Raw genomic sequence first — 24818 nt, forward strand, 5'->3', positions numbered from 1 at the left:
CTCTAACAATTCTGGAAAAATCGTTTAAATTATACATTACATTCCATGTAATTTTACAACCACATTTCTCACCGTGCAACTTCGCAAAAATCACGCGCCAAAGGCACACACTTTCCTGCCCTCAACTTACCCCTCCCCATCGGATTGGTTGGCCGTGCGCGCGTGGGTGTCTTTATAACGATAATTAACAATCGCTCCCCATTCCATAAATTTATAATTTTATTTCGTTCGAAACGAGATTAGCGCCCGCCTCGGGTACATGTTTATATCCGTTTATCGTGTCATCATCATAAATTTTATTGAAATTTCAATCGCAAACTCCTCCCTTTTCCCCTCCTCGTTTCCACTTAGTGAGTTTTTCTGATATGTGATTAGTGAACTTGTTTTTCAACTCTCGTGCGATGCAATAGTGAGTGAGGTTTCCATTTCTGGCTTGCAATGGTGAAATAACAATCGTGATGTGTTGTGCAACGAAATGTGCACGTTTTTTTCAGCGAAATATTTTGCAACATCATCAATTAGTCAATGGTTTGACAAAAGTTTTGAGTAACATACCTATTTTTATTTTATAGTAACTTTAGAAACAAAATGAACTGGTTGTATCATTCAAGAGCAGTGTTGAAATCGAATGATGCAAAAAAAACTATCATTTGATGATTCCAGCACCAAAATATCAGGAAGTTTAGCAACCGTCACTAAATCTTGTAAGTTTTTCTCTTTCTATCACTTCTTCTTTTTCTCGTGCACGCACATTCGCCGAAGATTCTTTTGTTTTCTCAGAAAACCGCGACGAAAGAACGCAAGAGGGGGATTGCGAACCGATCACGAATTGCATCCCGTTAATTTGCTTCGAATTTTTTTTTTTTTTTTTTGTAGCGGCTTTTTAGGCTCCGCTCTATTGAGGGGGGATGACTGTGGATGTGAGAATGAGAGAGAAAATGAAAATGTCATACGAAATTATGTAACAATTCGTTGGTACTTGACGATATTTTGAAAACTACTGATTGCAAAACAAACTGGACTGGTTTGAAACAGTTTTTATTTAAATTTTGAAATTATTTCTTGTAATTTTAATGTAAATATTTATTTTATTTTTTGCCCCTCTTGCTTGACTTTGGATAGAGTCGAGGGACATAAATTTTGAAAAATATTTGCAATGGCCTTATTGACACGGTTGCCAATCCTATCCAATGGCTTAAAAGATGCACTGAAAAAAAAAATAAAAATAACTCGGAAACATTTAAACACAGACTTTGGTAATTAAATTTTAACTCGTGAAAAGCTACTTTTAAACTATTTTTTCTGGGAAAATTCTTACCTGTTCATAACAACACCTACAACTTTATCGAAGATATGACATCGATTGAAAAATGTCTAGCTAAAATACAGATTTGCGAATATCTACATCAAGGTTGTTAATCGATACAATTATCGTCGATAATATTATCGTCTAACGATAACAATAATGGTAATGGTAACAATAATGGTTATCGTTATCGTTATCGTCACGACGATCGTTATCGTTATCGTTATTTCAATAGTTCTATTGGCGATAATGTTATCGCCGATGATGAACGATAACTCATTTTAAAATCTTTCTAAAATCGACTTTTTTTTTGAAAATGTGGTAAGTTTCAAAGTATAAATTCTCAGTAGGGGAGTTTGGGGTAATATGGACAGTGGGGGTAATTTGGACACCCCTTTAAAAATCACCTTTTCTTCGGATATAAAGTTAAAATGGCAATTTAAGTGATAAGGCTAGTACTAGTAATGGCCTAGGAGTATGGACAAACCAAAAAAGTTGGAATAGGTTGAGTAATTTTGTTATAATATGTAAAAGTTTCCAAAGGCTGGTTGGCACTGCCTTAAGTTCTAATATTTGAGGGTTGGGAAATAAGGTTTTGCAGGGATTATATAGCAAAAAAGTGGACAATATTTGTTTAAGGGGGTTGCTTGGACGATGCCTGAGATATGTACGTATAAATATTGTGCATTTTATCATTTTTTATCATCAAAAGTTGCATTTTTTTATAGAACATGCTATGGGGGTAATTTGGACATGGCTTGTGGGGTAATTTGGACATACCTGAAAGTCTACCTGTCAGGCAAAAAAAAGTAACTTTCATGGTCGGTTGAGTTTTTAAAGGGATTTAATTCAATTTAGAGGGATTTAAAATGTCAAAACACTCAAAAAGGAATGTGAGCAATGAGACTTTCACAAAACCCCTATTATTTGAATGGACCCCTCAATATTTGAATGGATGAAAATCTGACTACTGCACATTTGGCGTTCAACTAGACTCTAATGTTGATTGTTTTTAATTAATTTCTTTGACATTTCTAATTTCTATGCTGGTTTACAATAATATTTAAATTTGAAGGACTACGGAATGTAAAATTAAAAAATGAATGGTTTCAGGTTAATTAGTTCCAAATAAAGATTGATTTAGATAAATCTAAACGATACCTATAATCACTAAAAACTAAACTTGTGCCTAATCCAGAATCAATGTTTAAATCATTACAGAATGAATGATTAAATTATGTATACTACACTGAACTATTTGTTATCTTCCTATTGAATTATAGTTCTATCACAAAATCATTATTTAAACCTTTGATGAAATATTGTGAGCAAAAAAACACTTAAAAATATAAAGCAATTGCAAAACCAGGTTGAAGGTTAAAAAACATGCTCAAAAAATCAAATGTTAAACTTATTCTTCAACATGTGTCCAAATTACCCCACAAAAGGTGTCCATATTACCCCACAAGGTATGTCCATATTACCCCACAAGGCATGTCCAAATTACCCCACAAGGCATGTCCAAATTACCCCATAGGGGTGTTCATATTACCCCCACACAAAAATGTGGGGGTAATTTGGACACCTTTTAATTTTTGCGATAAAAATGGGTTTTTCTTCAAAATTTATCGAAATGAATGAAATTTTTCCATCAAATATGGTCTCTATTATCCTCTGGTGTCATCCACATTCCTTTAAAATATCCATACAGCCCATGGCAGAGATATTTCCTTAGGGTGTCCAAATTACCCCACACTCCCCTATTATTAACAAAATACTGTAGTTTTTTCGAAAGTACTAAAATTAAAAAAAATGCAATATCGGTATCAAACGAAGCAAAATATTGTTTGCTTTTTCACTTGATTATGGTTTTCTCGGAAAAAAAAATTAAATTTTCACAAAATACCGCATCTTTTGGAAACACTCAAAATTTTAAAATATGTAATATGGGTATCAAATGAAGCGAAATTTTGTATGCTTTTTCACATTGTTTTTTTTGTTAATATTAAAATATTCACAAAATACCGCATTTTTCGAAAATACTCAAATGTTCAAATTATGCAATATGGGTATCGAACGAACCAAAATTTTGCATTCTTTAAACATACATTCAAATTTTGTATGCTTTATTTAGATTTTTGTTGCGTTTGATACCCATAGTTATCGTAATGTTTTTAAAAAAATTACAATACAGTCATGCCTCGGTTTTGCACGCCTCGGTTTTGCACTGCCCCGGTTTTGCACCGTTCAGCTGCCTCGGTTAAGCACGGCCCAGTGCTTAACTGAAGCACAGAGCTTATGGGATTTTGGCTATATGGGAGACATTGGCTATAATTCTATGAATAATCATGCAAACATCAAAAAATTATTGTGTTTTGGAATCGGGATGATGTCAGTTATCCATTAAAATTATTATTTCATGAAATTTTTCACAAAAATACGTATTTTTCCTGTATTTTGAAAATGCATTTTTTTCTCTAAAAAATCCAAAAATATATTGTTATTGCAATATGGGTATCAGATGATCAGGTTTTTTTCATACATTTTCGATGTAACAACAATATTTTTAGAAAATACTCAAAATATTCACAAAACTACGTTTTTTTGAAAAAAATACTCAAAATTTCAATTTTTACAATATGGGTATCAAACGATCGGGATTTTTTCATACATTTCGAATGTAATAACAACATTTTTAGAAAATACTCAAAATTTTCACAAAACTACGTATTTTCGAAAAAAATACTCAAAATTTCCGTTTTTACAATGTGGGTATCAAACGATCGGGATTTTTTCATACATTTCGAATACAATAACAATTTTTTTTGAAAATACTCCAAATTTTCACAAAACTACGTATTTTTGAAAAAAATACTCAAAATTTCAATTTTTACAATATGGGTATCAAACGATCGGGATTTTTTCATACATTTCGAATGTAATAACAATTTTTTTTAAATACTCCAAATTTTCACAAAACTACGTATTTTCGAAAAAAAATACTCAAAAATTCCGATTTTACAATGTGGGTATCAAACGATCGGGATTTTTTCATACATTTCGAATGTAATAACAACATTTTTTTGAAAATACTCAAAATTTTCACAAAACTACGTATTTTCGAAAAAATACTCAAAATTTCCTTTTTTACGATGTGGGTATCAAACGATCGGGATTTTTTAATACATTTCGAATGTAATCAATTTTTTTTTAAATTCTCAAAATTTTCACAAAACTTCTTATTTAAAAAAAATCAGTTGTTGCGGTTATTGTTATATTATTATATTATTATCGTTTGATACCCATATTGTAAAAATTGAAATTTTGAGTATATTTTTCGAAAATACGTAGTTTTGTGAAAATTTTGAGTATTTTTAAAAAATGTTTTTATAACATTCGAAATGTATGAAAAAATCCCGATCGTTTGATTCCCACATTGTAATTATTGAAATTATGAGTATTTTTTTTTCGAAAATACGAAGTTTTTTGAAAATTTTGAGTATTTTCAAAAAATGTTGTTATTACATTCGAAATGTATGAAAAAATCCCGATCGTTTGATACCCATATTGTAAAAATTGAAATTTTGGGTTTTTTTTCCAAAATACGTAATTTTGTGAAAATTTGGAGCATTTAAAAAAAATTGCTATTACATTCGAAATGTATGAAAAAATCCCGATCGTTTGATACCCATATTGTAAAAATTGAAATTTTGAGTATATTTTTCGAAAATACGTAGTTTTGTGAAAATTTTGAGTATTTTTAAAAAATGTTTTTATAACATTCGAAATGTATGAAAAAATCCCGATCGTTTGATACCCACATTGTAATTATTGAAATTATGAGTATTTTTTTTTCGAAAATACGAAGTTTTTTGAAAATTTTGAGTATTTTCAAAAAATGTTGTTATTACATTCGAAATGTATGAAAAAATCCCGATCGTTTGATACCCATATTGTAAAAATTGAAATTTTGGGTTTTTTTTCCAAAATACGTAATTTTGTGAAAATTTGGAGCATTTAAAAAAAATTGCTATTACATTCGAAATGTATGAAAAAATCCCGATCGTTTGATACCCATATTGTAAAAATTGAAATTTTGAATATTTTTTTCGAAAATACGTAGTTTTGTGAAAATTTTGAGTATTTTCAAAAAATATTGTTATTACATTCGAAATGTTTGAAAAAATCCCGATCGTTTGATACCCATATTGTAAAAATTGAAATTTTGAGTATTTTTTTTCGAAAAAACGTAGTTTTGTGAAAATTTTGAGTATTTTCTAAAAATGTTATTACTACATCTAAAATGTATGAAAAAAATCTGATGATTCGATACCCATATTGCAATAACAATATATTTTTGGTTTCTTTAGAGAAAAAATATGCATTTTCGAAATACAGGAAAAATACGTATTTTTGTGAAAACTTTCATGAAATAATAATTTCAATGGATAGCTGACATCATCCCGATTCCAAAACACTATAATTTTTTGATGTTTGCATGATTTTTCGTACGATTAAAGCCAATGTCTCCCATATAGCCAAAATCCCATAAGCTCTGTACCTCGGTTATGCACGCCTCGGTTTTGCATCCCCCATATGCGGTGCTAAACCGAGGCACGACTGTATTTTGTGAAATTTTTAATGATTTAAAATCTAAGTTTGAATAATTATTGAAGTGATGAAGAGAAATGCATTCAAAATTTGGCTTCTTATGTGAATTTTGAAAATTTGTGTATTTTCTCAAAATATTGCATTTTGTGAAAATTTGAGTGTTTCAAGAAATAATACTCTGATAAACTGAAAATGTATATCAAATATCGCTTCGTTTGTTACTCATATAGCAAATCAGGAAAATTTTAGTATTTTCGAAAAATACAGTATTTTGTGTAAATTTTAACATTAAAAAAAATCGCTTTCGAAAATTTTTAAAATTTGAGTTTTTTTGAAAAATACGTTTTTTTAGAAAATTTATTATTTTTCAAAAAAACTGTCATGAAGTAAAAATGTATACAAAATTTCGCATCGTTAGATACCCATATTGCAAATTATGAAAATTTGAGTTCTATTGAAAAATATGGTATTTTGTGAGCAATTTTGAACTTACTACATGCAATTACAAATAAAATCTTAGTGATAGCATTGAAATTTTATCATAATTTGAATGAATTTAGTCGGTTTTAGAAAGATTTAAAAAATGAGTTATCGTTCATCATCGGCGATAAGATTTAGTCTTTAGTCTTTAGTCTTTAGTCTTTAGTCTTTAGTCTTTAGTCTTTAGTCTTTAGTCTTTAGTCTTTAGTCTTTAGTCTTTAGTCTTTAGTCTTTAGTCTTTAGTCTTTAGTCTTTAGTCTTTAGTCTTTAGTCTTTAGTCTTTAGTCTTTAGTCTTTAGTCTTTAGTCTTTAGTCTTTAGTCTTTAGTCTTTAGTCTTTAGTCTTTAGTCTTTAGTCTTTAGTATTTAGTCTTTAGTCTTTAGTCTTTAGTCTTTAGTATTTAGTCTTTAGTCTTTAGTCTTTAGTCTTTAGTCTTTAGTCTTTAGTCTTTAGTCTTTAGTCTTTAGTCTTTAGTCTTTAGTCTTTAGTCTTTAGTCTTTAGTCTTTAGTCTTTAGTCTTTAGTCTTTAGTCTTTAGTCTTTAGTCTTTAGTCTTTAGTATTTAGTCTTTAGTCTTTAGTCTTTAGTCTTTAGTCTTTAGTCTTTAGTCTTTAGTCTTTAGTCTTTAGTCTTTAGTCTTTAGTCTTTAGTCTTTAGTCTTTAGTCTTTAGTCTTTAGTCTTTAGTCTTTAGTCTTTAGTCTTTAGTCTTTAGTCTTTAGTCTTTAGTCTTTAGTCTTTAGTCTTTAGTCTTTAGTCTTTAGTCTTGAGTCTTTAGTCTTTAGTCTTTAGTCTTTAGTCTTTAGTCTTTAGTCTTTAGTCTTTAGTCTTTAGTCTTTAGTCTTTAGTCTTTAGTCTTTATTCTTTAGTCTTTAGTCTTTAGTCTTTAGTCTTTAGTCTTTAGTCTTTAGTCTTTTCAGTTGTTTTTTTTACAAAATTTGTTGCCAAATTCATATCTTGGAACAGAATAATTGTTACATTTTTCAGAAAATTTTATCTTCAGAAAAAATTAAAAAAGAAATTCTTGAAAAGCATGTACAATGATTAGAAATCAATCAATCAATTTAAGTGAAAAACTACCATTAAATTTTATTCTTCAAGTAAAAGCCTATATTTGGACAGAGACAAACACAGACATGAACTTTATAAAATGCCAATCCATCAAGCGAAAATCCCTTCGGTCCACTTTCGCAACTAATTTCGACATTCAAATATTGCAGCATCCTTCTTGCACCCTTCCAGAAAATTCTAGAATTCACAATCTAGCTACATATATCTCTAGTTTCCTGCTGCATGAAAACCCCTTTTTCCCTTCCACGTTCCGACGGCATCCAACTCCAATGCAGCAGCAGCAGCAGCATTTGCAAGTGCACTTTGCCCTAACATCTCCTTGCTCTATCCAGCAACTATGGGTTCGAGAATATACCAAAGGACCGACAAACTCAAGCCTTCCTCTGGACGGTGCTGTGGAACCGGAGGCAAAACACAGAAGATAAGCTGGAATGCTGCATAACTCTACATCGTTTCACTGTGAGTTACACTCAGTTGCAGTGAAAAAAAAAAATAGTTCCAATCATGTCTGAAATTCAAACTTAGATACCTTCCAAACAAAGCAAAGGTACAAGACAGCGAGCAAGAGAGCAACTCTCATTCCTCTTGACTTTCTCTTTCTCTATTTTAGCTCATTTCAAAGAGAAACGCATATCTCAGAGAAGAGCTCAAATGAAAACAACAAAGAGAAAAATTAGAAAGTCAAAAGTACTGGGATTTACTCCCTTGCTTGCTGTCTTGCGCTGAGAGTTTATTCCGTAAGCAACTGAGTGCACTTGTGTGTGTGCGAATGTACGTACGAGTGTGTACCTTCCTGCTAGTTTTGCTCCATTATTTTGCACACATTCGTGTGTGATATGATTTATGCACTACAGAGGCACAAGTCCAGATGGAAACTATTTTCGAGAGATCTACGACGACGTCGGTTCTGTTCAGTTTCTGTGGCCGTAGCAGACGGTTCGATGTGGTTACAGGTCGGTCGGGTATGGTGGAGCCAAGTCCAAGTCGGACCCGGCCCCCGGGGGCAAAGATTAAAATCGAATCTTTGTGGCCCCGTGTTCAATGTACGACGTACATCCAGTACATGCGGCATGAATACGGTTGATTGGAATTCTTCTTCTTTGGGATGGGTGTTTGAGAAGAGGGAGTTGGAGGGGGATGGTTTGGTTTTAATTGAACTTTAATAAAGACGCATAGATTTAGATTACTGTGCAAGAATGCGGAAGTGGATGGGTGGTGAACCGAGGCTGATGGAACTTGATTTGCGATGTTACTGGTGTAATTGGAATCAATCTTCTATGAATTCTCAGTAGTCAGCCGCTAGATACGAAGGTCTTCGCAAGTAAATGTCTTGTTGATTGTATTTACTTCAAAAAAACTTTTTTCTTCCATTCTTATGACCTGTACTATTAAAAAAAACCTTACTCTTAATTTTGATAGACTAAACCACCTGTTTTCAATTTTAGATTAGGTACAAGACAAAGCTATCAGACTGTTTAAGTGTCATTACGCAGCTCCAAGGAAGGGGTAAAAAACAGCTTTACAAACAGCAGAACAAAGACCACCTAACGATCATGGTTATTTGACAGCATTTGTCCTAAAAATAAATAAAAGTGTGCTCCCTCTGGAAAATTTGGCTTGATTTTTAAATTAAGTAACATTAATTTCTACATTTTTTCTCTACAAACCTTCTTTAAGAGTTTAGAAGAGAAGCTAAATAAAAAAATATCATGACCCGTTCTTTGTGAGTTTTTGTAGAACTCCTGAAACGTGTAGCTACCTGGGTTGAACAATTGCATAGAGATTTAATTTTTCTGCATTGAAAATCGGACCAATAGTTGCAGTCAAAAATTCAGACATATTGAAAACTCTTTAAAAATCAAATTTCTCAATTTCAATTCTTTGCCATGCTATGTAGCGGCAATAATTTGTCCGATTTTTAAAGTTCAAAAATAACTTTTTAGCTTGACTTTGTCATACCAACGGAGTACAAACCAAAAGATGTCAAACCAACGGGATTTGAGCGAAATTTAGGCAGTTTTAACCAGGGTTGCCAGGTTAAATGTTAAATCCATGCTTGTATTTTTAAATGGCTTTGTTTGCTTTTAAACATATTAACATTTTCAAACATAACCTAAATTGAAGAATTTTGTGATTGGCTTGTTCATGTTGGTCTAAAATTAATTTAAAATCGGCTGAATCCAAATTCGGTAACTGGAACGACTGACAGCTTTCAAAACCACGTGCTCTACAATCGACGAACAAAGAGGACGAAATGTAAAGATTAATTTCACAACTCAGTTTTGACGTTTGAGATTTTTTAAATTTCGAATACGTTTGGCGGACATTCAAAGTAGCGAAATTCGAATTTACGAATCCACGCTGTAACTAGCATAGTTTATCTTAACCAGGGCTGTGGAGTCGGAGTCGTACCCGGAGCCGGAGTCGGTGGAGTCGGGTCTTTTTGGGGACCTGGAGTCGGAGTCGGAGTCATCAAAACTCGAACAGCTGGAGTCGGAGTCAGAGTCGGCTAAATGTTATGAGCTGGAGTCGGAGTTGGAGTCGGAGCCAAAAATTTTGGATAACCCGGAGTCGGAGTCGGAGCTTTGCGATTCGAACTTCTTTTTTTCCTTGAGAAAAACTTGATTAAGAGAGCATTTAAATAACTAACTTGACACTTAGAGAGCATTTAAATAATCCTATAATATAATATCCTATATTCTTCTATGTTTTCAAAATAATAGTTAGTTAACTTTTGAAATATTTAAAAATATGTGGAGTAGGAGTCAAAGCCAAAAAGCAAAAAAAAAAAGCAAAGCTATCCATTTTAACGACCTCCGGGTCTTTTGTGGTCTCTGTTGCAAGTTTCTGCTCATTTCTAGGCGTCCGAAGGTTATGTGTGGTGAGTCACTCAAAACCTCTTTTACGCTAATGGACCGACGTTTTACTTCCCCATCCGATAGAAAGCGTGATCAGGCAAATCTCGTCTCGAAAAATGCCACCGGATCCGTCTGGGATTGAACCCAGGCCATACTGGGGTGAGAGGCTACCACGCTAACCACTGCGCCACCGGACCGGACCGGACCCGGCAGGAGTCAGGGCCAACAATTTATTAAAAGCTGGAGTCGAAGTCGGAGACGGCAAGAGATGGTAGGCCGGAGTTGAAGTCGGAATCGGTTGGAGCTGAATGCCGGAGCCGGAGTCGGAGTCGCTTGACCCCACTCCGCAGCCCTAAGCTTAACTCAGTCGGGCAAAAATCTGGTATAGAGTTATCTACGTGCGCATTAGCCTGTCCCATTTTGAGGTCATGTCGAGGAATTTCAGGTGCTCACTTCTTAAATGATAGATTATGATGTTAGGAATAATGTTTTCTTAGACAAGAAAAAATAATAAAATACTTTCTCGCACCCCCTAGTCGATTTACTGAAAAAAGTCACTTTTTTGAACAAATTTTCTAAAATCGCTTGGAATCAATACAAAAACTGTTTCGATAAGGTGTGTATTATCTTCAAACGATAGGTTTTTGTCCATAGATTAAGATGCACTATCAATATTGGACCAAAATTTAAGTTTTTGGACTCTCCCAGGCGGATTTGTGTCGAAAAAATCGCATTTTTTCGAAACTTTTTTCAGAAATGTTCATTTAATTTAGGGTAGCCTATTTTTCCCAGTGAAACTAATAGATGCAGCTTGTAGGAAATTTCATGGCGAACATTTTTCCCTCTGAGAAAATGCAATTTCGACACTCCAGAGCCGAGATATTTGAGTTTTAGTGAGGAAAAAAGTGCCAATTTTCAAAATTTCTCAGAATTCAGAAGCAAGGCCTACTAATTACACGATATAGCAAGCATATGTCTCAAAGGTCAGGGTATGCTTTTTTATAGTAATTTTGGCCGCTGAATCCGAATCTGAAATCAAATTTCGTGTAAACAGTGATGTTTTGGAGCTACACCCTTTTGGAATGTTATTTGCGTGTTTAAGAGGCAGTTTTTGTAAATATTGCTCGGTTTGTTCTAGAGGTCGTATCGAGGTGCTCCGATTTGGATGAAACTTTCAGCGTTTGTTTGTCTATACATGAGATGAACTCATGCCAAATATGAGCCCTCTACGACAAAGGGAAGTGGGGTAAAACGGGCATTGAAGTTTGAGGTCCAAAAAATATATAAAATCTTAAAATTGCTCGCATTTCCGTAAAACTTCATCAATTCCAACTCTCTTAAATGCATTCGAAAGGTCTTTTGAAGCACTTCAAAATGAGCCATAGACATCCAGGATTTGTTTAACTTTTTTTCATAGCTTTTGCAATTTACTGTTAAAAATGTTTTTTTTTTTAAACCTCAATATCTTTTTGCCACAGCCTCCAACACCCATACTCCCAGAGGTCAAAAGATTGGTAGTTTCATAGACTATAAGCCTACGGAAATAACTTTTTGGCCAATGCAGTTTTTCTCATAGTTTTTCGATTTTTCTATAACAAACATTTTACAACGTTAGTTATTGTCCTGCATCCATAGCGGCACTTTTTAGTCTCACTTTTGTCATATTCGAAATCCTCGGAAAATTCAAACTTCAATGCCAATCCTGGATGTCTATGGCTCATTTTGAAGTTCTTCAAAAGACTTACTAAAATGCGAGCAATTTTTAGATTTTATATATTTTTTGGACCTCAAACTTCAATGCCCGTTTTACCCCACTTCCCTTTGTCGTAGAGGGCTCATATTTGGCATGAGTTCATGTCATGTATAGACAAACAAACGCTGAAAGTTTCATCCAAATCGGAGCACCTCGATACGACCTCTAGAACAAACCGAGCAATATTTACAAAAACTGCCTCTTAAACACGCAAATAACATTCCAAAAGGGTGTAGCTCCAAAACATCACTGTTTACACGAAATTTGATTTCAGATTCGGATTCAGCGGCCAAAATTACTATAAAAAAGCATACCCTGACCTTTGAGACATATGCTTGCTATATCGTGTAATTAGTAGGCCTTGCTTCTGAATTCTGAGAAATTTTGAAAATTGGCACTTTTTTCCTCACTAAAACTCAAATATCTCGGCTCTGGAGTGTCGAAATTGCATTTTCTCAGAGGGAAAAATGTTCGCCATGAAATTTCCTACAAGCTGCATCTATTAGTTTCACTGGGAAAAATAGGCTACCCTAAATTAAATGAACATTTCTGAAAAAAGTTTCGAAAAAATGCGATTTTTTCGACACAAATCCGCCTGGGAGAGTCCAAAAACTTAAATTTTGGTCCAATATTGATAGTGCATCTTAATCTATGGACAAAAACCTATCGTTTGAAGATAATACACACCTTATCGAAACAGTTTTTGTATTGATTCCAAGCGATTTTAGAAAATTTGTTCAAAAAAGTGACTTTTTTCAGTAAATCGACTAGGGGGTGCGAGAAAGTATTTTATTATTTTTTCTTGTCTAAGAAAACATTGTTCCTAACATCATAATCTATCATTTAAGAAGTGAGCACCTGAAATTCCTCGACATGACCTCAAAATGGGACAGGCTAGTGCGCATGTATTGCGTGTACGTACACGAAAAAGATTGAGGTTAAATTTTGTACCCGCCAGCAAAACAAATGGTGTGCTAGTGTGCGTGAGAGCAGGCTCAGATAGCTCTATTCCCAGATTTATCTGACAACCTGCCAACCCTGGCTTCAACTTGACCAGTAATCTAAAATGCGAGATTTTTGCTTAAATAGTCCGAAAGTCCGAAATTATTGCACAACTGAATACATGGTTGAATTCACTACAACGGAGTCGAAGTTGGATTCAAATTGGACAAATTCAGAAGCGCCACAGTCCGAGTTCATGCATCTTCGGAAAGTAGAGTTTGAGTCGGAGTCGACTTATTTTCAACAACTTATTTTTGAAGTCGTAGTCGATAAAGTCGAAAGTTGTTGGAGAGGTTGAGTAGTTGTCGGAGTCGTCCTGAAGCCAGAGTAGGAGTCAGAACCAATGGAGTACCCGACGCGGTTGGTAGTGAACAATGCATTTCCTATGAAACGAACTGTCAAACTCCCAAGTCATGTGCCATTGCTGTCTCAAAGGCTAGGGAATCGAATGCAGAATATGTACCTATTTGACATTTTAAATTTTAACGTTCACTCGGGATTCAGACCGGCGACAGCTAGATGTTTAAGTCTAACATTGCGCGTTCCAATTGATCCATCCAAAAATATCTTAAGGTGATTCTTAAATCCCATGCTTCCAACTCACTCGTTTCACCCGTTTTGTTGTACGGTGTAAATACAGCTAAATAGTGTTTTCGAGCTAAGATGGCTGCTATTTTCTATTGTTCTTGGGTTTTATTTTTATTTAGTGTTGTAATCAGGGGTCATTCTGCAAATGGGATCATTCAAAATTTTCCACTGAAGCTCCAGAATTTTCTGAACTTATCTCAGAAAAAGCATACACACATACACGAATACACACACATACACACACCTGTTTCGATGTAAAATTTCAATCCAACACAGTCATGTCACCACACTTACACACTCGTTTCCATTATACACGTCAGCTCCGCATAGCGATTACCCAAGTGGAGAAATTTTCCTACTTGACGCTTGTGTATGTGCGCCATGTATGTGTGCACACTCTACACACAAGTACCCACACACACACACGTTTTCTCTAGTGCTTCACTCTCTCCCTCTCTTCCGCGCTCTGCTGAGCAAACACCGACCGACCCGTCTCCCCCTGTTGTAGAATCATCCAAGTTGGCGCTGCTTCACTCTCGAACGAAAACAGCAAATTATTCTCGTTCTCTTTTTTATCGATTTTCTAAATAGGGGAAATCTACCCATTTTAATCCTAATAAGCGGTCGTGTTTGAATGATGCTGGATAATCTAGAGTCTCCCTTGAATTTTACTAAAACCAAGTACACCAACGAGTAGAGCAAGTTTTTGTGAACATTTCTGTTTATTTTCACTTTCACTAAAAGTTGTTCTATTTCTTTACCAAGCATTTAACAAAAAAAAAATCCCAAGGGTATTCTAATCGAGGCGAATGCATTGGGCCACGCCCATTTTTCTAATATCGGCTTAGTTCTTTTTTCTTCCAACACTCTGTCGAGTGTTGCCATTTGCGCTGACAGTTCAAACGAACACTCACGAAAAGTGGCATTTATAGGGAAAGTTTCCTGGCATCGCTGGCTGTGCTGCTGGTGGTGTTGACGGCCAGCCTTTGTTCTTTTTTGCCTTCATCTCTCGCTCGGTTTTCTTCAGCCTTCGAGTGGAATGCAAAGTGAAAATTGAAACGTCAAACGACTTGGCGCGTTTGTTTTTTTGATGGCACTTGCTAATTTATTACATTTTTCGGGATTATTCTTCAAGTGAGTGCCTTACTAATGATCAAAAGAACATGTTGCCGGTAGTTGGAAGCAATTTCATATCTTAAGCGCCGTGAAAAAGTAAGCGAAAGTGAAAAGTTAATTTTGGCGATATTCATTAAGCGTTTGAGGGATTCTCGTGTGTGTCACTGTGTGTGCCAACAAAATGATGAGAAGTGGTCTCGCAAAATACAAATTATGATCAAAAGTGCATTAAATGTGATCTTTTTGACCAGTAAGTGGCATACATTTGCGTGCTTACTCGAGGCGGTGCTGTTGCTGGTAAGTTTATAGCCCAAATAGTATTTTTGGAGCTTTAATCGAGCATCAAACTCTCCATATGACGAAGATAGGTGTTTGATTGGAAAGGGTAGATTTCCCCTACGTACGGCGGCGGCGGCAGCAGCTCTCTTCTCTTGTCTCCTGCCTTGTCTCTTCTTCTGCTGCTCCCTCAAGCGAATCAAGTGTCCGGTGTTCCTGAATCAAAATGGGCAGGGTTGCCAGGCTTTTGGGTGGGCGTCTTTTGAGGTTATGTTGGTGAAATTGGTTTTCTTGGTTTTGGTTGAATTTAGCAATAAATTAATCAACTTTGATTGATTTGTTCGATGTTCATAGAGCTAATGTTGAGAAATGTATGTGTTAAATAATGAAAGTAGTAGAAATTTGGCCTTTTTGACGCATGTCAACCAAATATCTCAAATTTCCTTAACAAAAATCCATCTGGCAACAACCCGTCAAAAACGTGAGAGCTCGTCGCAACACCCGAGCGCATAGTAGGCGCTCTCACCCGACGACGACCACACCACGCATGGCCAGCTTCGTTCGCCGATGCCGCGTTGTATTGCGTCAGTGTTTGTGGAACCGTCGCGGCCGTTCGTCGTAGCCTGCTGCTGGGTGCTGCCACGAGACTTCGGCTTTTCTCCGCGTTCGGTCAGCCGCGCGCGGCCGTCGAAGTGACCTGGTGTATACAGTGTGTGTTGGTAGTCTTGCCGTGCACACCATACAAGCAGCAGCTCTCGGTGTGAGATTTCGCGGGTTTGTTTTCATCGAAGCAGGCTATCGCGTTTGCTTCTTTTCCTTTCATCGTAGTGTGCGAGTGGTGTTTTATTTCGCGATTTTCGGATTATATGACAAGCGGCAAGCGGTCGCACGTTCCGATAATTGTCACAACACACAACAGTAGGAATAATAACAACAACAACAACACAATCAAAGCAGTCAAGTGCGCGCGTGGTGAAAAAGAGAAGAAAAGAAAGAAGATTTCCTCAAAAGGTGCTGCTCCCTCCGCTCTCTCTCCCTCCTTCCGGGTTTCCCCTCTTGCTTCTCGGTGTGCTTTCAGGCCTCTCGTGTCGTTTGGAGTGTTTTGATTTCGCGAACGCCCGTGTCTCTCTTCCTGGTCCTGGTGTTTGTGTGTCACGGTGTGTACGGGCCCGGTTTTCTTGGTGCCGCTCTCTCGATTTTATTAGGCATTCATTAAGTTTTATGTTTCGCGATTAATTTTAATTTAATTAGGCTCAAAGACAGCAAACTTTGGGCAACATGCTGTCAAAACAGCAGATTATCGGTAGACTTTTTAGCAAAGACACCAACCATCTGGTTTGTTTAGCATTGCAAAGACACCGTCTATTGTTTGTTTTAACAGTTAGACTCAGACGTGCATCGGCACTTAATAGCACTTCACCACATTTTGAGATGATGGCCTTCGCAAACAGGCAGAGTGAATCTTTGCTCACTGTGCAACAAAACAAGCTTTAGTTCGATGGTTATAATAAACGTTTTTGACTATGCAATTTGGATTACCAACAAATTAATAGTGATTTAAATAACACAAAAATTTCAAGTGCTAAGTGTGCTATTTAGCACTCAAATAGCACTTCATCGCCAAAACTACCAAATAAGTGAAGATAAAGGTTTCCATCATTCAGCACCTCATAGTGCAATGAAAAAAACATACTTTATGTACAGAACAAATTGATTTGGTGCCTTTTCCAAGACATAGCCTTAGAAAAACTGTCAAGTGCTATGGAGTGCCGATGCACGTCTGTACGGGCCCGGTTTTCTTGGTGCCGCTCTCTCGATTTTATTAGGCATTCATTAAGTTTTATGTTTCGCGATTAATTTTAATTTAATTAGGCTCAAAGACAGCAAACTTTGGGCAACATGCTGTCAAAACAGCAGATTATCGGCAGACTTTTTAGCAAAGACACCAACCATCTGGTTTGTTTAGCATTGCAAAATCACCGTCTATTGTTTGTTTTGACAGTTAGACTATAGCTCAGTATCCAAGAAAGATCCAACGCTAATCCATATCTTCAACGTTTCCCTTTTGCAGTCCAACACGATGCAATTAGCACTACTAATGGATACTGCTAGCAATCGGAGCAGAAGAAACTGTCAACAAGTCAACAGAAATTAACACCCAACTCGAAGATCTGTGCGCCGGCGCGCACACAACAGTGAACCAAGAGAGTCTAACAAAACATAAACAAAGCACACAACCGCCTGAAGTTCCGGTAAAGAAACACGTGACGCGATGACGACCGCGGCTTCTGCACCGCTGCACAGCAATACGGCGGTGGCCACGACGGCTGCGGTGGCGGCCACGACACAGGTGGCCGCCACCCAGACCCGGAGCAACCGGCGCAAGGTGAAGGACTTTAACGACAGCATCACCTGCACGCTGTGCAGCGGCTACCTGATCGAGGCTACCACCGTCAACGACTGTCTGCACACTTGTGAGTACACCGAATGTCTTAAACTTGTCTAGAATCACAATTCTTATTAAAACTAGAGCGATAACGAACCGGGAATGTGGTGTATTGACGTTAACACTCATATCTAGGCAGGATGTGAATGTCCAATTTGCTTCCGTACTCATTTGGTATTCATAAGAATCACTTTTGTTTATTTATAAAGCACTGATATCAATGAAAGATATATTCTTAGCATTGCACCATAGGCGTTGAGATTCCAACAACCCCGCCCAGCAGCAAATAACGCGCAATATGCATTCAGTTGTGATTCAGCAAACTGCTTCGATATCTCGAAAATTTTGAGCACTCAATTGGTAACAAAAACAAGTCCGTTTACGTTGAATGCATTTCGTCAGTAGACGAAAATAAGATAACCGCCGTGATTCAGGCTATTGTTGAATCATCAGTCATTTGTGAAATTCGTTTCTTTGGTATAATTTGTGAGTCTGATTTATTTATCAAACACTTTAATTTTCTTCTACACTATTTTTTTTAAATATTTTATAACTTTTTGTAACAAAAAGCCCGCTAAACGGGCTTCGATCTTTAAATTTTCATAAACAAATTTTCAAAACCAATTTTGAATTTTAAATAATTATTGGAAAGTAGGTAAAGTAAATCTTTCCCTGTTCCGGAGGGAAACACCCGTAAAGAGTTTCGGGGCCGGCTTTTTCAAAGCGGATTCAGTGACAGTTTATTAATCAACTTAATGTCAACACGTGAAGGTTAATGTTAACATTCCATAGGTTGTCTTCCTAAGGTGTCTTGATAAGGTGCAGTTTGTGACGATACACTACCTTCCCTTTACTAAGCAATCGAATCCAGAAGGGAAAAGATCACCAGTTGTGTTGGTCCGAGCCGGGATTCCCGATCTACCGCTTACAAAGCGGAACTAAATGGAAAGGGGAACTTTTAAATTTTTATTAAATCAATGTTTTGGAAAAAGTTTTTTTGTGGGGTCAACTTTAACCGTGTTATTGAATAGTATTTGCTACTTTTTATGTCAAAATAAAAATGGAAGTCGATTGCCAAGCCTGTGGTTTCGTACTTTTGACAGCTTTCATTCGTTCCAATTAACGAATTCGGATTCACTAATTGGAAATCAGTTCCATTTGAATTAGCGAATCTGTTTAATTTGACACACTTTGTTGCAACTTAAAATCTGTTTGTTAATATCAAAAATAGCAAATAATCAAACAATAATGATAATTGGAAGTTAAAGGATAGGCCTCAAACTACCAATAAAAACAAAAACTAAATAAGATAAAAGCATATATAATAAGAGAAGTAAAGTTTTCTTTGTTGAACAAAAGGTGCTTTAAATTACCTCCTGAACACGAGAAAGATATAAAACTTCGAAAAAATTGAGCCATGTTGTTTATGTACGATCCCTAGGTAAATAAACAGATTATGTTGCAAAACCTTTGATGTAAACGTGCGTTCTAACTTTTATTTATAACTTATTATCACTTGAGTAGGTAGATAACGTTTTGAACGTCTCTATTTGAATGAGTCAGCTGTTCTTTTAACTGTCGTTTCGATTATTTTTTTTTATGTTTTGTATTCGAAAATATTTTTGTAAGCATGGGTAAATTTGTTCTTTTCAAGTTTCATGCATCAAAAAATTATCCGATTTAACTACTCCAACTTCAATGCCAGCATTCGAAACCAACGCCAATGGATCAATGGCCAGAATTCAAATCGTTTTCTGAAGATTCTTACACTTTAAAGATTAAGAAATGATTATTCAATTCTCGATACTTAGATTGGAATGTTATAACTTATCGATATAACTTCTTACTGTTTTACAACACACAAGTTTAATCCAACGTTTAAACCATTAAACCAGTCTTAGTTAATACTAAATATGTAATCCCCGACAACAATTAGCTACAGCAAACCGTCCCCGAAATCCCCAAACAAAGAGCTTCAAGCCAGACGAGAGCCAAACACGCAGCATCTCAACCCCACCCACACTCGAGCTCTCGCTCTCGCCACTGGCTTAGCTCTCAATGGACGAAGATTGGCCTCAATGGAGGACCCCGGGCCCAAAAGGAGACAAAAGAGACCGTGTGCCTGTGTGTACCCGTCCAAAAAAAAACACGAGTGAAAGACATTTAGCCACATTTTTAGAACATGATGGAGTCGACTTGGTCGTCCAGCCAGCATCAAAAAAAGGCACTCTCTATAGAGAAGGGTCTGGACCACAAAAAAAAAACGAATGAGGTCTCCTGGTGAGACGAGGAGTCGGGCGTTGGTGAATGAAAAATGAGCATAACCTCGCCTCGTTCAGAACGTGTGACACACAACACACGCACACATGAGGAAGGAATGAATAAAAAAAACGAACCTAAGTTATGAACACGGACGACGACGCGCGTTCATCTGCGAAGAAATGAAAGAACCATTCATAATAATTGGTCGAGTGTGACCTTTTGCTGTGTTCCCATATTTTTGTCTTCTTCACGGGCCAGATTTCTTGTTGTTCTTCTCGAAAATAGCCATATGGGTGAATGAGTGGTGAATGGCCTCTCTGCTCGTTTTAATGAGCGTTTCTTTTAAAATACTAGTGGCGAAGAAAGAAAACGAAGACAGAAGTGGACTGCCCAAAAGTGATTGGGTTATGATTTCTTCTCAAAACAAGATCCATTTAGAGATTGTTTTAGTGCCCTGAGGAGGTTCGATAATGTGTTTTCCCCCTTTATAGTCCCGTACCGTAAAGCGGTTGAGTTAAGCATATGGCGATCGAAAGCTGCTAGTGTGTGAACGAGAAAGGTTTTTCGAGGTGGCCGACACTCTTGCCGGCAGTATCTGACAATTGATTTATAGTCTCTGAGTGAATAGAATTGGTCTTCAAAAGTGTTTGTGACCAAAAGTGTGAAATTTAAGTTAGATCATGCCTATCCAAATGAATAAAAGCTAAAAATTCAAAATAGTTATTGCATACTTTTGAAAGAAAGCAACTGTATGAGAAAGAGAATCGGATTTTTCTATTTTATCAGCGATTGATGTTATTCAACATTGATTTGATTGGATAATCAAAATCAATATCGATTCTAAGTGTTCGTTCATTATATAAATCGTTTGAGTTCGTTCGAATATTCTAATTTGCTATCGGTTTTACTGATAGTTGTTTTTAGGTCTTCTTCTTTTTAAAAAACATAATACAATATGTTATGAGACTGTACGGCTAACTATCGCAAAGTGGCATACTTAATTTGTTTAATGTTTGATCTAACCATTTAACAAATTTATTGAGGGACGAAAATTCTTATTTTCACAATTATTTCGTTTGATCTTTATATTTGAAAATGTTTTGAAAATCGTTTGTAATAATTTCAATTATTGTGTTGCATTTTCTAACAGCTTAAAAAGAACTTCAAACGTAAAAAAAAACATTCTTTTCGAACCTTTTTGAAATTTACAGAAGAACGAGTAATTTCTTTTTGAAATTTAAGAAAAAAACAATTGATTTAATTTCATACCTTGATTGCTGAAATGGCAGATTGCATTGATTCTTAAACTTTGCAAAGTTTTAGTTGATGAGCAATTCGTACAAAATGGTATGCTAATTCAAAAAAAAAATCTATCTTGAGAAGGAATTTTCTGATCGATTTGTTGTCTTCGGAAAAGTTGTAGATTTTTCAGAATTAAAAAAATACACCTTCAATGAAATTAACCAAATCTTTAATTAACTTTTAATCACTAAAATTGAATTCCCAGATTCAATTTTTTTTTTTTGATATTTTTTATATGTTTTATTATTATATTTTTTAGAGTTATGATTTTTAAGAGAAATTGTGTTTTTTCAAGTTTAAACATTTTGTAACATCTCTTTGCCTTCCTCACCTCACTGAGGAAAGACTATAAATTCACTCGGAAAATTGACAATGAAGTTCTGGCCCTTTCCAAATATTAAGCTTAATTTGCAAATTTTGAAACATATTTCAGAAGAGATCCCAAAATTTCACGAATGATTTATTTTTTGACACTGAAAACTCCATTTTCTGATGTTAAGGCATTTTACAGATTAAATTTGTAACTTAAAATTACAATTTTATTATTTAATTGGGAAAGATCAGTATCCACTGTTTTTCAGACGAAATTATGGGACATTGTCTCTGCACTTTGCCAAAAAAGAAAAAAAACATTCCCGGCACTATTTTATTTATAATAAAATGAGTATTCATTCTCAAAATCGAAATTGCTTTTACTCAAAAACTGGGCACATTTTCAAAAAAAAATGTGGGTTCTTTTCGATCGAACATTTGATTCAACTTTCATAAAGCTTTTATGCATAAAATTAGTTTTTTAAAGGATTTCCAAGTCTTCCAAAAATCACAACTCGGTGGAAATTTTATTGCCAATAATTTTCTTTGGCTAAAAAGATAATTTTTTTGGTTCTCAAAAACATATAAAAAGTTTATAAAATGTTCAAATACTGATCGTGAGAATTGATTATTTTTGATAAAGCTTTGATTAATCAATAAAAGTGTGTAAATTTTGTATAGAGTGTTCAAGATAGAGATTTTTTTAAAATTTTCATCAGGGGTGCTCAAAGTTTTTGGAGGCCGGGCCAAATTTGAAGCTCAAATGAGCTTGCGGGCCAAATTTAAAAAAAAGGTAATTAAAAAAAAAAAACGTTATTTTAATTTAAAAGGTGTCTATTGAAGATAATAGAAACCACAAAATAACGGTTTTCTATCAGTATTGTTGATTTAGTTGTTTCAGGCATTTGAAAAAAAAAGTTTTTAGCTGAATGTACTTGTGTTTTCAAAAAAAAAAACTTAAGGTTTTGTTTTTATATTTCGAAAATGGTGGAGATATTACATGTTAAACCATTCATCTGAAGGCGTAATTTTATTTATAAGTTAAGTGTGGCTAATTAAAAATCGTTGAGAGCTAGAATTTCAAAATTTCGTTGAAAAAAAAAATGTTAGAAAATGTTTAAAGCTTTAGTATAGTTCAACTGTAATCATTATTTTCAAAAAAAAAAAAGATTCGACAAAAAAAACATTTTAGCGAAAAAACATTTATTTATTTCACCGAAAATTCACTAAAATTCAAATTTTTTTTTAATAAACCCAAACATGCTCAAATGATTCTAAATGCAAAAGAATGTATACTTAATTAATTTCACTGATTGCACCTAAATTTCATTTTTGTTGAAGATTTGAAGTTTTTTTGAAAATATATTTTTGCTCATGGTTTTTCACGCCAATTTTTTTAATAATGGTGGAGGGGTGGTTTGATCGACGAAAGCATTGTAAAATATTTGCTACAGTTTCACCCACATTGAAACGTGTAAAATTGTTTTTATCATAAAATATTTTGTAGAAATTATTTGTATCCTAGAGTGGGATCAAAATATTGGTAAATCAAAAGTTTTTTTATCAACCAAAAATAAAAAAAGATTAGCATAAAAAGGTTTAAAATAAACCTTAATTTTGAAAAAGTTTAAAATCACTTTATAAGTGGTCAACGGGCCATTTTACATGATCATTCAAAATGGGCCCGCGGGCTACAAAAAATCACCTCGCGGGCCACGTTTGGCCCGCGGGCCATACTTTGGTCACCCCTGATTTACATACTCTAGGTAGGTCTAGGTACGATAGAATTGGGCTCTCTGAACACGCTTCAATCAGCAGGATTGAAACTAATTGAATATCCTGCCAGTATATAAAGTTATAAATATCGGTAATTGCTAATAAATCATCTTCAGCAACCATGCGCACCCATTTCATCCCCTTATTTTTGCTACCCCCAATAGACAAACGTGGGTGGGCATGGTAGCTCAAGATTATTTCCATATGAATTTAATAAATTTTTTTAGCTGCTTCAAATTTTTATTTTTGTCATTCGAATTTTGTTTTTTTTTGGAATTCGAATCCGTTCGATTTAACTAAAATAAGGTTAGATTCAAGGGAATTTAGTTTCAAGCCAGCTGCTAGTTATCCTGATATATCCAAAATGTATGCCCCCAAAAACCCAACCTCAATCCATTCCTGCATCATGCATTGTGTTCGTCACCTCTCCGAAACAAGAACGCTACTGCTGCAGCGCCCAAACAAGCTCCGCACAGAGGCATATAAATTTAAATTGCATCCCTGCACTGCTGTCTGCCGCAATCACACTCCATCCTTGCTGCACGATATAACACGCCGTGCATCCAGAACAATCTAGATTTCCAAGCCGCCGCCCCGAGGGAGTGGATGTCACATGTCGGGGCAGAAGGGCAGAGCGACCCCACCGCCTGCTTTGAGTCCAGTGATATGTGTCGTGTCGCCCGAAGATCTGCGGACTGTCAACTTTGGGACGAACGAATCTCCATGTACGGACTCTCGTTATTTTAATTTTGTTTTAATATTTTCCCTCCCCGCATTATCATTACTCTCAGCTGAGCGAAATTGAAAATGGTCATAATTATGGGTATGTTTTCATTTATGCTGAGGTGCTTTTGTGCCAAGTGCGTGTTCCGGGCAAGTTGCACGGAGAAAATTGTTCTTCAATTTTAACGTTACAATCGCGCAAGTTGGCGGTACGATTCCCCTAGCAATTGGCGCACTTGACGCCCGGCTTGTACTTCTACCAACTGATAATCCTGTATTCGCAACGACGAATTTCTTTCCGTGCATCTGCTTGACATCACGACAGCACGAGTAGCCGTCGTTGGTCGTCGAGCTCGGTGGCGTCTATCTGGGAGCATGAAATCTCAATTATTATCGTCGCCGCGCTTTGCGTGGTCAGCCTAGACGAGACTGTCGCTGCTGCGCAGGTCGTCGAGCCAAAACGAGTCGATCTGGTCTAGTTGGATGGTCGTCGCCACGAGGATTGACTGCTGCTGCTATGGCGAATGAACTGTGTCAGGCCCCATCAGTGCGGAGAGACCCCACAGTCTGATGGCATCAACGACGACGATATGGCGAACGGCTGGTAGTAGCTAGGTTGTTCCCTGGGGGGCAAATCGATAAATCGTCGTGGGGACTTCCCGTAATGAATTCTAGAAGTAGCGACGGTGCGCGGTGCAGTAGTGGTCTTGGCGGCTTAACTCGCCGAGATTATCGCCGGTGATTGTGGAAAGTTTTGAAAGCGATTTTTTAATTGCCTGGCTGATTGAGATTAGGTGTTGGTTGCTGTAAGTCATTAAAATACAAAACATTCAAATCGGCTATCTTCAATCCTGCTAACAACATTACCGATCGGAAGGCACGTCGTCTGATGTGTTTGTATTCAGCATAGCCCACATTGTTGTATCAAATTTTTGTGAT

At 35.8% G+C, this 24818-nt stretch overlaps 1 protein-coding gene across 5 annotated transcripts in view; it reads left to right on the forward strand.

Annotated features, from left to right (window-relative positions):
* Window positions 1–24818, forward strand: part of LOC120420908 (protein suppressor 2 of zeste) — a 90135-nt gene that overhangs the window by 28656 nt on the left and 36661 nt on the right. For 2 of the 5 annotated variants that reach the window (XR_005605917.2, XM_052710587.1), the window contains exons 1-2: window positions 15646–16215; window positions 17130–17532. Coding sequence is in view for 4 of the 5 variants with exons in the window: in XM_052710587.1 (XP_052566547.1) it covers window positions 17331–17532 (202 nt within the window). In the remaining variant the exon portion in view is untranslated. Of the gene's footprint in view, window positions 1–15645; window positions 16216–17129; window positions 17533–24818 lie in introns of those variants that run through there. The other 3 variants (XM_039584030.2, XM_039584032.2, XM_039584031.2) reach the window with 3 other exon arrangements.

This window comes from Culex pipiens, chromosome 3 (genome assembly GCF_016801865.2).
Source record: "Culex pipiens pallens isolate TS chromosome 3, TS_CPP_V2, whole genome shotgun sequence".
Taxonomy (NCBI): Eukaryota; Metazoa; Arthropoda; class Insecta; order Diptera; family Culicidae; genus Culex; species Culex pipiens.